Source organism: Atheta coriaria, unplaced genomic scaffold, assembly GCF_025399875.1.
Source record: "Atheta coriaria isolate IRGN ID8LTWV9N9 unplaced genomic scaffold, Caltech_Dcor_3.1 hic_scaffold_10_pilon, whole genome shotgun sequence".
Taxonomy (NCBI): domain Eukaryota; kingdom Metazoa; phylum Arthropoda; class Insecta; order Coleoptera; family Staphylinidae; genus Dalotia; species Dalotia coriaria.
In genome coordinates this window covers 7727314-7742429 of record NW_027045452.1, presented here as the reverse complement: position 1 = coordinate 7742429, position 15116 = coordinate 7727314, and the positions used below count along the sequence as shown (strand labels likewise).

At 32.5% G+C, this 15116-nt stretch overlaps 1 protein-coding gene across 1 annotated transcript in view; it reads right to left on the bottom strand.

The window, feature by feature from the left end:
- Positions 1 to 83: 83 nt before the first annotated feature.
- Positions 84 to 15116, bottom strand: part of thw (chitin-binding domain protein thawb) — a 30818-nt gene continuing 15785 nt past the window's right edge. The window contains exons 2-6 of the mRNA XM_065314163.1: positions 5758 to 5804; positions 4508 to 4551; positions 4351 to 4444; positions 4179 to 4294; positions 84 to 3854 (exon numbers count right to left, since the gene is read on the bottom strand). Coding sequence (XP_065170235.1) covers positions 678 to 3854; positions 4179 to 4294; positions 4351 to 4444; positions 4508 to 4551; positions 5758 to 5785 — 3459 coding nt within the window. The 5' untranslated portion in view covers positions 5786 to 5804 and the 3' untranslated portion in view covers positions 84 to 677. The remainder of the gene's footprint in view (positions 3855 to 4178; positions 4295 to 4350; positions 4445 to 4507; positions 4552 to 5757; positions 5805 to 15116) is intronic.

Genomic DNA, 15116 nt, shown 5'->3' with positions numbered 1-15116 from the left:
ACCACAAACAGGTTAAAAACACTCACCGCGTGAAAATCTCAACTGATACTAACTTGTTTCAAACAAACAACGCAGTCAAAATGTACAAAATTATAAAATTTATTATATTTACACATAAAATAACTCATAATACATTGTTAATTATACAATATTACAGTTTCTTACAAGTATTTACCTAAAAAAGCATAAGATACATACAAAATTCACGAAAACAAATATTTACATGCATACTGTCGAAAGAAACAAGATTTCTACCACTTAATAAAAGAATAATTACCAAAAATATAAATTACACAATTGATTATGTATATATCCATCTGAATTCTCAAATAAACTATGAAAAACACGCTTCTGTCTGTTGATAATTTTGATTTTTGTGTTTAACCCGCATCGGAACTCGAAACTTTTGTGTTACTGTACAATTCCACTTAATACACTAATTCTGGTAAGCATAAAGTCACTAATCACTAATAGGTATAATACTTATTACGCTTAAAACAATGGCTTAGATAGAAAATAGAAAATAAAAGAATAAAAAGTGATCTACAACTAATCGCGTTGATTCGTTACAAAATAAATATGTGTATAGTCTAATTCTGGCCAAATATAAAGGAAAAGAGTTTAATTTTATATTTTAAAAGTTAAACTTTGCGGAAAATGTAAATAAACATAGAAAATTATTTTCCGTATTTTGACGCGATGCTATATAAAGAATTCAACAATTGAATGGCTCTGCTATCCTGATCATCATCTTTAAGCGATGGATCAATCAATTTATTCAGTGAGGAATTCTGTTGAAACCGACTACCAGCACGTGTTCTTACACTCTGCTCGTTTTGTTCCTGCAAGTTACTCACAGGAGCTTCGTTCTGTTGACGTTGGTGGCGCTGACTCTGCTCACTCTGATTCTGATTGGCTAGGTTAATAATATCTCTCACAGCGTGTGTTCTCGCATCAGTAGAATTGCCACATTCACTCACAAGTAAAAGAATCAAGCGTTTAGTCAAAGGATTCTTCTCAATTTCTTTCATTTTTGTTAAAAACTCATCTTCTGTTGTGTTTAACTTGCGTAAAATTCTCTGTAATCTTCCATTCTCATCATACTTCGATGAATTCATGAAATCTATGAGTAATCCATGCACAGATGTTGAATTGAGGTTAAATTTTGGTAAAGATCTCAACTCATAATCAATATATCTTTCCGTGTTGTATTCGGTGACATCTACCGGTTGGTTTATTGAATCATCCTGGGTAACTACACTTCCCTGTGTTGAATCATCATCGAATTCTTCATTTTCTTCAGTTGAGGTGGCAACCAAGGCTTCGGTAGCGTCAAAGTTTTGATTTATCTGGAATGGGTTGACATATAGGGTGCTCTGCCATAGTTTAGTAACATCTGGGCTTGATGTCCAATGATTATTAGGCAAACCTGCTTTGAGAGACTTGTCAACCCTGTTGGAGTTGATTTCATTGAACCCTGGGATGAAACTTTGACTATCCGCACTTTGAAGGTTCTCATCATTTTGATCAATGTGGTTTGATTTATAATCACTTGTGTTATAAGCAAGGATATACCCCCAAGTGGGGTTAGGAGGTGCCAGAGTGGGTAATCTTGGGTTTTCAGGTTTAATATCCGCATCGGAGAAGTTCAGGAGTTCATCTTCTTCATTATTCAGGGTTTCTGTGTTGAGGGTGTTGATTGGAGGTGGTTCCGTGGGTCTGACCTGATGTAGGACCTTTTTGAAATTTTCTGGGTCATCTAGATAGGAGGATAGAGCCTGGGTGAAGACCTTTGCTAATTGACGTACCCGGGGACTTTGAACTGCGTTGTTGGAGTGTTCCCTTTGAAGGTCTTCTTGATCATCATCTTCTTCATCTTTCAATTCTTTCTCCATTTCCTTCTGGGCCATGATCATGAAGAGTTCTTTGTATTTATTCACTGTGTCCTGACTTAGGAGGGAGTTGACCAGGGTATTGGGGTTGTCTTGAGAGGTTGTGGATTCTGGTTGATTGGGTTGATTGGTTTGACTCTCCACAGTGGAGTTTGACTCCTCTACCAAAGAATCCAAAGCATTGGCGAAGTAAACAGCTAAGGTGTGTAAAGTTTGTGGTCCTACTGATGGTGGGACCACTAACCCAGGACGTTTATCACTGTCCAAAGTAGATCCCTCTTGGTTTTTGTTATCAAAATGTTCATTTTTAGCAAATCTGACATTGGCGATTTGTTGGAGAGTCTGTAACATATTCCCTACATTCTCAGGTAGGATCTTTTTGGGACTACTACCCACATAGGCCTTTCCATTGTAAATTGAAGGTAAGGTAGGTGGGATATTAGTAAAAGGACTTGCTGATGATATCTGATAATTCGGAAGGGTTGTATCATAATACCCTTCTGTTGTGGTCCTGGTTCTAGGAGTGGTACTACTTGGTAACTCAAAAGGTTTAGGTTTAGGTACCCCAGTGGGTTTAACAAACCCAAAAGTATTACTGACATAATTAAAAGTAGTGGTTTCACTCTGCGGATACCCAAAAGTGGTGGTACCAGGTCTACCTGTAGTAGGTATGTAAGTATTCTTAGACCCTGTGATAGAACCCGCGTTAAAGTCTGAAGTAGCATACTCCCCAGGTCTGAAGGTGCTTTTGGTAACATAAAAACCACCTGGGCGATTGGCATTCGTAGAAGAAGAGATTTCATTATTATCCAAGGATAATTTCAACTTGGGAACCTCCAAATCACCAAGATCCAACCTAATTTTAGGCTTGGGAGGTGTCCTATCCACTTTGGTATTCACCGTCTTCGCAGGACCATCACTAGACAAGTTTAATTTAATCACCCCTTTACTTTTTGGTCTACTATCCTTCAAAGGAGCTGATTGGGTCAAAGACGGAGGTTTAACATTACTGGTCTTGATAGAGACAGACCCTTGGGCACTATTCAACCCTATAGTGAAAGAACTTTTACTCTTGGGAACCACGGGTTTCCTTGGTGTTGTAGACTTCCCATTTGCAACACTTGGTGGACTGGTAAACGTCTCCACATTGGAATAACTCTTGGGAACTGGGTTAGCTTTAGTTGAAAATTGATTAGCCAATCGGATTCTCTCCCCGTAAGTGGACATGTACTTCTTGGTGGTAGTGGAACTAGGCAGGGGAGTGATGTAGTTGTTTTTTCTTACACTCGGAACAGTTGGAGAATATTTAAACGTGGTTTTCTCAGTTGTATAGGTTCCAACCTTCGGGGTTGATACCACAAATGGTCTACCATTGTTTAAAGTGTTTTGATTGGATGGTTTATTGGTATAATAAGTTTTGGGGTCTTGGATGTCACTATAGGTCTCCCGATGGTTTGGATAAGGGTTTTTGGTAACCCGCTTATTGTAATCCCTTACAAAAGACCCGCTTTCCTGTGGTATTTGCATTTCTTCTTCACTTTTACTTGAATCTTCAACGGCGAACACGTGACGGTTACGACCTTGACGGCTGTCAGAAATGTCAACGTCAATTTTACGCGTCATGTTTATTTTAGTTTGGAGTTGGAAATTATTGAGGTTATTGTAATTATTCGCCCTCTGTTGGCCGTTGAAGTTATTAAAAGTGATTTGTTGCTTTCGTTCGATGATTCTGGCGGTAGATGTCGCTTCATTACTCTCAAAACTATTCCCATACACTCTCCTCGAAGCTTTACGTCTAATAATCGATTCTCGTAACTGTTCAGCGCTTTCCTCGTATAAATTCGGTGAATTAGTGCAGTTAACTTTAAACCACCAATCACAGATTAGATCTGATTGTTGGAAAATTGTTCCGTTTGGACAGAGGAATGAGACTTTTGTGCCTTCGTTGCAAATGTGAAAAACCTAGCAAAAAAAAAACAATTTGAGTTTAAGAAGAGAGAAAAGTAAATTAAAAACGGTTACAAAACGACGCGAGAAACGACGCGCTGTAATTGTCTATTGTGTGTCAGTTTGGATGTTCCCTCGTCGCGAGTCGACGCGATTTGGTTATATAATGTCATAATGAAAACGCGTAAAAGAAAAAGTTACCGCCCGGCACCCGCGCGCGCATTGTTGCAATATGGATGCGGCTAGTGTTGCCACATTTAATGAAGCGGTATTTATGAAATCACTTTGCGTTGCGGTAGCATCTTTATTCATCATTTCGAGGCGGATCAATTTACTTACTTGACAATCCGTTTCCAGATCGGCGTAATATCCACTCTCGACTTCTTTGCAGCTGAAGCTTGTTCGTGGTATTCGTGAAAATACCGGAAAATCTATTCCTGGTCTCCCTTGTACTCCTAAGAGAATTATTTTTTGTTTTATTAATAAAATATTAGTTTTGGAGATTATTTACCTTGGTAATAAACAAAGTATTCTCGTGCTGATATTTTGTGTGATGTGTCGTTGACATTTCCAATGGCATCGTCTACATCTGCGCAGTTGACGAGCTGAAATTAAGAAAAAACCTTTTTTTTAGAAAATTTGAATTTTTGGGGTAATAAATTACGTACCATTGGTCTTCGGAAGAAGATTGCATAAAAAAGAATGGCTATTCCTGGAAAAACATAAAAAATGTAGAATTATCATAAAATTTAGTTTTTTTTTGTTAAAAAATTGCAATTTTTTTTCCGATTTTTTTCATATTTTTCACTTTTTTTGCCAAAAAATCAACTTTTTTAGTTTTTTTCTTAAATGATTAATGTACTTGTATATTGTTATAACCTTTTTCTTTAAAATATTTATATTTGTTATAGTTTTATAGTGTTTTAAATCAATTTTAAGTTTTTTTTGTAAAAAAAATAATTTTTTTTCCTTTTTTTCTCATTTTTTTTTACATTTATAGGCAATTTTTAAGAGAAATATTCACTTTTTCACATTTTTCTAGATTTCTGTTACAATTTTAAGTATTTTTTTAAGCCAAAAATTGAAAAAAATTTTTTTTCCTTTTTCAAGTTTTTTTTTTCCAAAAAAACAATTTTTTTCCAAACCAATTCATAGGAAGTTTCAACTCAAAACTCCCAAAAGGTTAAAATAATTAATCTCCGATGATCCCGAATGATCAGATGCAATCAATTACAACTGAAATTACGAGTACTATTACGGATGCTCGACTACACAGATGACCCAACATAAAGGTCACTCCTACATTCTGCCTTGCCGCTTACCGCGTTGAACTTCTTCGCGATCATTACACGACGCTGTTTCTGTTTGCAAAGTTCTTCTTCATCATCATCATCATTCGCGTCCTCGCTTTCCTCCTCTCTTTCCACCATCGCTGGTTATTCTCGAGTAGTACTAATAGCACTACTTTCAGATTAAAAGAACACTTACTGCACCGCGTTGCGTATGCGTATGTAACGAGAGTAATGAGAGCAAAGTGAGCAAAATTTTATGGCGGCGATTGCACAATTTGCATGTGTAGATGTATATGAGTGTATGGATGGTTGCATATTGGTTTATATTGGTTTGGTGTTCGTTACTTTCCTCGCATGAGTTCGTTCAAATTTCTTCGACGGCCGGATGCGCGCGATTGCAGCGCTGACGAAACTGCGTTTAAATCGTTTGCCGATTTTTGCTTTTTCGCCGAATGTTGGCACATCACAGGAAACTCAAAAAACGCTTGCTATTTGTAACGATTGGCACAATCGTATTACAAAGTTGTAATAAAATTCAACATTTTACCAAAAAAATCATTTTTTTGTTATATTTTATCAAAAAAATGTTATAAACAATTATTTTATGTATAGGTATAAACACTTACCTAATCTATATATGTGATAGCGTTCCATGGCGAAGGTTTCTAATTATCTGAAACAGAAAAAATAAATATAATTATAATTTAATTGAATTATGTGTATAATAAGTTGCATAAATTTATATTATAGAGTGATAGGTGTAGATAAATATCTGAAAGGAAAGTTTTTCTATGAATTTATCACTTTCAAGGACTTTTTCTGCGATTCTCACACCATTAATTATTCTATCAGAAAATAAACACATCAATTAATTGTGAATGCTTTTCTTATACTCGAAGTGATTATCAACGCCGCTTCCTTCAAATCGTTAAATCGTTCGGTATAATAATAAAATTAAACTTTCATTTTCACGATTATCACATCTGTCTCTCAAGAGTACAATGAATAGATTTAATAAAATCGGTATTTAAACTATTTTAACTATAAATTTCACTTAAAAAAAAGAAATTTTTTTTTTGTTTCAATGTTTTGAGTCGCGGTACAAGTACCGAACACTTTAGATATCACATTTTAGAGTAGAAATTGATTGATTTTGCAATATTTTAGCCGAAAAAATGAATTTTTCTTAAAAGTAAAGTTTGGCCAATGATTTGAGTTGAGGTATAAGTATCGAACATAGTAAAATAACAAACGTTTATCTTCGAATAATAAATTTATAACAAAATTTGAATTTTTTCAAATATTTTAAGAACAAAAATTGATTTTTGTAAAAATTTAAAAATGTCCAATGCTTTGAGTTCCCGTATAAGTACCGAACATAGTAAAATAACATAAGCTTACATAAAAAATACAAAATATATCATTAAATCCGACATCTATTGTTAATTCCCATCAAATTATATTTAAATAACCTCAAAATTACATCTGTCGATCAATTTTTAGCAATAAACAATCACAAAACAAAATTCTAAATAAACATGACGCAATGTAGACTAATTTTACGCGCGCCACACAAATTGAATCACAATTACATTTACCGCTCCGCCGATTCGACGATTTATTAGTTAATGAATGTTGTACATAATATGCAAATGCAGCCAAATCGATCAATCGGGTGCGAAACCAATAATTTGCGCTCGCGGCGCATATATTCTCTCGTCCGCGAGGAGACAATACACGTTTTGAATCTTGATTCGCATTGAATGAATTGAATGTGACCTAAATCTCCGCCGTGCGCCGTGGACGCGTGAGAACCGCACGGATTTCGGTTCAGTTCAATTGAGAAGCGCGCGCAATCGCAGACTCAACTTCAACTTTGAAAATTCTCCACTGCCAATGCAAATTAATTGAAGTCATAAACATTTGATTTGCAATTTATGTAGAAATTTTATTTGTGAACTTTTGTGACACAGAAAAAGTAGTAAAACTTGTTGTGATGTTGTGATGATGCGGTTTTTTTTTTCGTAGAAGATTTTTAGGTTATAACTGAATTAAATGTTACGATCGCGAACAATTTGGCCTTTTCACTGCATGGGAGCATCTTCAGTCACTTTTTCAAATGTCCGTGAATGTATGAGCATGTAATATTTGCTAAATGTCAGCAAGTCACGAATCGATTAGCAAAAAATACAATGATTGACTGCTAATTACTGGAATCATATAAAATTATGTTTAAATAAAAACACAATTTGTCTATTAATTCAAATATGTTCTAGTTCTGCTTCAGTGAATTATGTCTTGTAAACCAGTTCAGTTCAATACGATGAGAACTAAGCAACAATCGACTAAACACGACTTAAGTTAGCTTAACTTAAGTTTACTTAAGTTTATTTATTTCTTGGAAACATATTGAGTTGTAGAAATTTATTTCCAAGCAAAATATACTAGGTTTTGAGTTGCGGTATAAGTATCGAAAATAGGGTTTCCAATGTAATTTTAAAAATGTCTTAACTTAAGTAATTTTAACTTTTTATATTTTCAGGAAACATATTGAGTAGGAGAAATTAGTTTCCTAGCAAAATAAACTAATGTTTGAGTTGCTGTATAAGTACCGAACATAGAAATTGCCAATGTAATTGTAAAAATGTCCTATCTTAAGTTTAGCAATTAATTTCTCAGAAACATGTTGATTTGTAGAAATTTAAGCTTTTTGCAAAATATGCTAATGCTTTGAGTAGCGGTATAAGAACCGAACATAGCAATTCCCAATGTAATTGCAAAAATGTCAGTTGATTAATGAAATCCGCCTTCAATTTCGACATTTTGACCTTTTTGCATCTTGACTCATCACGTAAACCACAAAAATACTCATCCCGCCTTCGCCGCCCGCCTGAATTATGTCTTTCGTACTTTCCAAATGACAAAACGCAAAGAAAGCACTTTCTTGTCTTCTCGCACTGTACGAGTACCTATAGTAGTATATCTTAACATGACCTCACTTTTTGTTAGGTTATGTCTTTTCCAATTCGCATATACTTCATCATCACTTGATGCCATTTAATTTACGATTCATTTTTTCATTGTTATTTTTACATTTTTCAATCATAACTTTCCATTTCTTCTTCTTTAATGGCAAAAGCAAGAAGAGAAAAAATAAACCACGAGTTTATAGTATATATTAAAATTTAATATTTTCAAATCACGAAAATCGCGTTCGTGAGCTTGAAATAAAAAATTAAAATTCTCAATACGGAATTGACTCGAGTATGAAAGAAAGTGCGATGACTTTGAATGCATGATAGATGTTGTCTGCAATGCAAAAAGCAAGCACATAATAAACTAGAACTAGATCTTGACCCCTAGGACTTTTCGCCGTCTTTGATTTCTCTGCGCTCAACATCACTCATCGTAAATTTTGTCCATAAACGTGAGACACGTGAAGGTAAATTCACAATAAGCCATAATATTACAAGTTGTAAATGTGTACTCAAAAGTGACAGGTCACAAAAAAAGCTTTTTATTATTCCGTGCGAAAAAAGTCACTTAAATTTGGTTATGTTTTGTAAATTGTTAGTAAAAGTATTCGTAAATATCTACGACACTAACTAATTCACTTCAGGAACAAAAAATGTATGTAGTTGTGTTTTTAAATGCGTGTGAATACTTTCACATTGTTTATTAAGTTTATCAAAGTCCAAAATCGCAAAGTTATTGTTTCTAAATTAAAGTTAAACAAGAATTTGTTCGGTTTTTGGCCTTGACGTTCTTCGGAAATAACTGTAATCGCAAGATTTGATCAGAAAATGCATCTTGTATTGCATTATTCAAAAAAAAAAAAAAAATCAAAATTGAATTTGAAAGTTTGCAAATTACAGTTTTCTTCTTGATTTCAACCTTGAAACTATATGCAACCCAAATACACGCATTTTTATACAATATTACATCATATTTATTCGATTATAAACAATTATTACTATGATTAAAATAAAAAAAAAAAGTGACATGTTATACCTTGAAATATATGCAACCCAAAATACACACATTTTAACATTAAATACAATGTTGCAATATATTTCTTCTTCTGAAAACATTTAATATACTTTGATTAAAGAGAAAATCATCAATGACATCATTGCATTGCGCCTGCGCATGCGCAGTCGTAAAATGTCGATTTTCACTTTTCGTTTGATTGTTTTCGATATTATATCGATTCCGCTATTCATGCAACAATGCACATCATCTTCACTTTGCTTTGTTGGCGATATCTCATCATCACTGCAATTGCAATAATTACAATTTCGATTTCGATTGCATCGAAACAATGTTGTATGCTGTAATTCGTGATTTTGCGCCCACACGTAGCCATTAATTGATTTTGATTCGTACGCATTTCCTATGTAATTAAAATCATTGGAAATGTCGCTGTGGATTCACAAACAAAGAAATTGATGATATTTTTAATATTATCGCTCCGCCCAGGGATTTAATGCGCATGCGCGACGATACAATGTATTCTTTTGTAGAAAAAATAAATATAATTATTGGATAATGTTGAAATGCGATAATGTCCATTATTACAGTGATGCAATAATTGTTTTATAGTTAAGATATAAGGTGAGCAATAAAAATTACTGTAATAATAAAACAAACACTAAAAATATAAGAACAGAAGAAGAAACATGTCATTTGCGCTCAATCCACAGAAGTTGACACGAAATGTCAGATTTAATTATAGCCTAGGCAACCCAAAGAGCATCTTCGTATTCTCAACAGTTAAAAATTAAAAAAAAAGATTATCTTATCAAAACATCAATAAAAATAAATAAAATAGTGAATTTTAAACAATAATTTAAATACAATGTTTGTTTAAGTGGTGTTGCAGTAAATGCAACAAATTACAAACAATATATAATAGATTACCGCTTGCAAAACGCGCCCTAAAGCAACATCTAATACTCTGTTAATCTAATACTCTAATTTGTTTGCAGGAGGCGAGAATTGCACAAAAATCAAGTGGGTAAGTGTAACAATTACTGCAATTACTATTGTTTTTTGTATTTTTTGCAATATGCATTCTTACGACACGAAAACATTCACTGTTTATTTATAAAACTTAATTTTAGGTTAAGTTATTGCATACAGAGATACTAAATCACTACTAACGCCATCTATAAGTAAATTATTAATGTATTTTGATATATAAATTAGTATAAATTTAGAAAAAATGTTTTTAACTGTTTTTTTTTTCTGATTGAACACCCTGTATATGTTGATTTCATTCATAAAATTAACAATTATATTTAAAAAATATAATAATGCACTTTAGCGACATCTAGAATTCAATTATTCTATTATAACTAAGAATAAATGTCGATTTATACTTTAAGCTATGATTTAACACCCTGTATATCAAAATTTCCAAAATTTTATTATATATTCTCCTATTCTAAACCAAGACAAATCCAAAAATTCACAAATAATCAAAATCCGTTCATTCGTTCTTGAGTTATAAACGTTGTAACTAACAAAACTCTGTTTTATACATATAATGATGATTTTTAACCATGAGTGAACTCATTAGTCATTCACCACGTTGCGGCTTCCCATTAATAATCGTAAATGAAACTTGTGCGTTGATTCACGCGCACTTTCTTGCATCCGTAATGAATTTCAGCCGGCTAATGCACACAACGATATGCTCGTTTCAATAGAATTGTGCTTACGCGTATTCCAGCCGCGCATGTTATACAATTTTTTTCCTTGCTTCTAATCTTCGGCGTCGCGCATCAGCGTGGAAGTGAAAAAAGATGCCATGGGAAGCGAACGAAAGCCATTGTTTTAATAATTTAATTTAATTTCATACTCCAACCACGCAAAAACCATCAGAAGCAGTGATGGAAAGTGAAAACATAACATTTAATAAATAATTTATTTTTTGTGGTATCATTAGATTAGATGAGAGATGAGATTATTTATGGTATGACAAGATGATGGGATAATGAGATGTAATTAATTTTTGTAACCTTTTTGCTCTCGTTTGTTCGAGTAATGTGAAGTTGAATCGATTGCACTTTGATCACGGACGTCATGCATGGCGGAGCGATTGTGTGGTTATCGTACGGCAGATAAATGATAATGAAAAATATTGTGCATTGTTCCTGTTTGGTTCGAAAGCGACTGCAATATGGCGGTATGCTAATCATATATGGCATGTACACGATCAGTGAAGCAGAAAAAGTCACTTTGAAGAAAGGTAGAGAACAAAAACGGAAGATTTTAATATTTTTAACGCGCATGCGCAACAAAAAGCACTATACGCATGCGTTTTATACTAGTAGGCGGAGCAAATCATATTAAAAAAATTTAAAATACAAAATTTATCATTTTTTTATATTTTTAACGCGCATGCGCAACAGAAATTTTACCATGCATAAATATTACTTAAGTAGACTAAGGAAATAGCATTTAAAAAATGTTAAAACACAAAATTTTATATTTTTTGATATTTTTACTACGCATGCGCAACATTAAGCACGCCACGCATGCGTATTACACCAGTAGGCGGAGCAAATCACACTAAACCTTTTAAAACCTACAAAACTCAACGGATATCCGGTTTTTAAATTCATTCTTTTTTCTTATTAAACATTTATAAAATCAAATCATTTCGATTACAACATCACCATCAAACCATCAACGGTAGATCATAATGATCAATATTTATATTCCACCTGTCGTGTCGCGTTAAATTCATCCGCATGCTGCGCGGTGATTTGCGCTCGTAAATGAATCGTAATCGCAAATGAAATGGTGCATGAAAGCAGCTCCCAGCCGCGGAATAAACTATTTCGAATGAAGATAACAAAAAAATAAATGACGCGCGTGCAACGAGACAAAACTCGTAAATGCGATGAAAGGAGCTTTCATGCTTTCATACGCTCAGCGGAGACAAAATGTGAAGCGCAGAATGAGTTTAAATGACAGATGCTGTTATAATAACGATATTTATAACGTTTTATATTAATCTAGAAATGAGATGCATGTTGTGACTTCTTGACAAATCAGGTAGTGACAGTAAAGTGGGTATAATTGTGTTGAGAATTAGAGTGGAGTAAATATGGTTGCATATGTTTACAGAAACCTGTAATGTTTAGGTTAAAATGTAAATTATTTGCATATATTTTGCTTACTTTTTTGTGTTAAATAAATTATTTTTGATTATTCTTAACATTTTTTATTGTTTTTACTTCTTTTTTGGTTGTTTTTAATAAAAATAAGATTTAATCACGTAAATCAGATTCATAATTGTGTTGAAAGTAAGTGTAGAGTATACATGGTTGCCTATATTAACAGAAAAGTGTAATGTTTAGGTTAAAATGTAAATTTTTTGACATTTTGCATACTTTTTTGTGTTAAATTGATTGTTTTTGTTAAATATTAACATTTTTCATTGTTTTTACTTAATTTTTGGTTGTTTTTAATAAAAATAAGATTTAATTACGTAAATTAGGTTTATAAAATTCATAATTGTGTTGAAAGTAAGTGTAGAGTATACATGGTTGCATATACTAACAGAAAACTGCAGATTTTACGATAAAATTTCAATTTTTTGACATTTTTTTACTTTCTCAAACAAAATGTCAAAATGTGTTATTTTTGACAAATCATCAACTTTTATCACTATTTTTGCTTCGTATTTGGTTATTTTCAATAAAAATGAGATTCACCCACTTAAATCAGTTTCATAAGACTCATAATTGCATTGCAAATGAGTTTAGAGTATGTATGGTTGCATACATTAACCAAAACCTGCACAGTTAGATTAAAATTTTAGTTTTTTGACATTTATTTACTTTCTTTTCATTCAAAATTAATTATCTTTGACAAATATTAAAATTTTATCATCATTTTAACTTCCTTTTTTGTTATTTTTAATAAAATAAGATTCACCCACGTAAAACTTTCAATAAACCTAACTAAAACCACACAAAACAAAAAAGAAAACGAAACGAAATAAAATAACTCAATGAAAAAACAAGTTTAGGAAATGCGAATTGCGTCGAAATGCGCATTACAATTAGTGTATGCCTACGTTGGCGATGATGATGAGTGTAGGAGATTGAGAGAGTATGAAATGATGCTTAAAAATAAATTACAAACATAGAAACATCTCGTTTTGCATCTGCCTACAAATATCTATCGCTCATCTCTACTCGTTGTAAGATGTGAAACGAAGAGGATTAAACTATTTCCTGAATTATTTATTATCCATTGTTTAAATATAATTATTTTTTCTAGTTTATTTTATTAGTAAAATTATTATTTCGCGTTTCAATACCGGAAATTGGAATTCTAAGCAACATATACTGAAATAATAGCAATAATAGAAACACGAATTTGTTGCTTTATGGCATACTAACTATTGAATAATGAAAGTACGGTTTATTATATGTGTAATGACGTAATGTGGATTGTGATTGATAAGTTGTGGTGTTAAGAGTGTTGTGCATGCGCATTAGTAAAAGGGGGCGGAGCATACAGAGTATTATAGCCTATAATTTTGGTTTTAAAAGGAAAAAAATAGAATATAAAGATTATTAGTGTATTTTTTAGAGTTTAGAGGTTAAAAATTTCACGCATGCGTAATAAAAAAGTAAGCGGAGCAAATTTTATGTTTTAACCTCTAAAAACACTAAAATAAAAAGGAAAACATTGATATTATGTATAACCAGTTGATAATACTGCAATCTAACCTATTATAACCTATAATTTAAGTTTTCAGAAGAAAAAATGACAATTTAAAGAATATTTCTGTATTTTTCACGGTTTTGAGGTTAAGCACATTGCGCATGCGTAGATCTAATAACATGTGGGGCAAATTTTACGTTTTAACCTATAAAAACACTCCAAACATTCAAAACAAGAAGAAAAACACTTTAAATTGTGTGTAACTAGTTACTAATAGAGTATTTCACTCGGTTACATCTAGTAAATTAATGCAATTCATGGCTGTTTCATAATTACTGGTTGTGTGGCAACTAATTATCGCCACACGTTCGACACATCGTCCTGTTCTCATTGGATTTTCGTCCGCATATCACCGCTTCGCATCGCAACGCGCTAACCTAACCAAATGTGTGTCACTTATTCTTTCACTCGGCAATCTTCACTTTCATACACTCTGGCATTTGAATGTTTCTTCACGGAAAGAAATGAAGAAATGAGGCATATGTTACAAATCACCGACATGCAAATCTTTAAATCTATTTTAAAAAATTATAAAATTTTCATTTTTAACCTAAAAATGCTAAATAAATTATTAATACAAGAATTATTTGCGCATGCACAAGTACCAACCCGTAGATAATGCCCGTAGATAATGGATATTACTCACAACTTGACCGTCCGTATATAAAATACCACTTTTAGTGTCTAAAAACCATGAAAAAACTGACTAACTAAATAAAAAGAAAAAAATGTTTTTTAAAAGATTTGTAAATATAATTATTATAAATAATTGCTGCTGGTTATAAAATTACACAATTCTATATAAATATTCTTTAAATTGTTTGAATTAATCGTGTGTAAACAACAATTTAATATTTACTTTCAAATCTAAACGATTTCAAAAAATTAATTGCATAATAATTATGACTACCTACAAATCTACAAAATACGTGTAATTAAATAATATTTACAAAAAAATAAATCTACAATTCTAAAACGAAGCATTTTGTAGTAAAAAAAGTAAAAGTCTTGTTAATACATTGAAATGAATCGAAGATGAGACCTACATGCGTTCCAGTTTCCACAGCTACAAAATTGTTAGAATGTTAACGCTGTTAACACGGTTAGCGCCGTGATTGAAGAACATTCAATGCAACAAAATCGTTTTTTTTTTCCTTTTTCTTATTTTGTTTTGTTATTCATTGCGCTTAGTTAGGATTTTGGGCATCATTAACATGCGAGCGCGCGCACCATACTT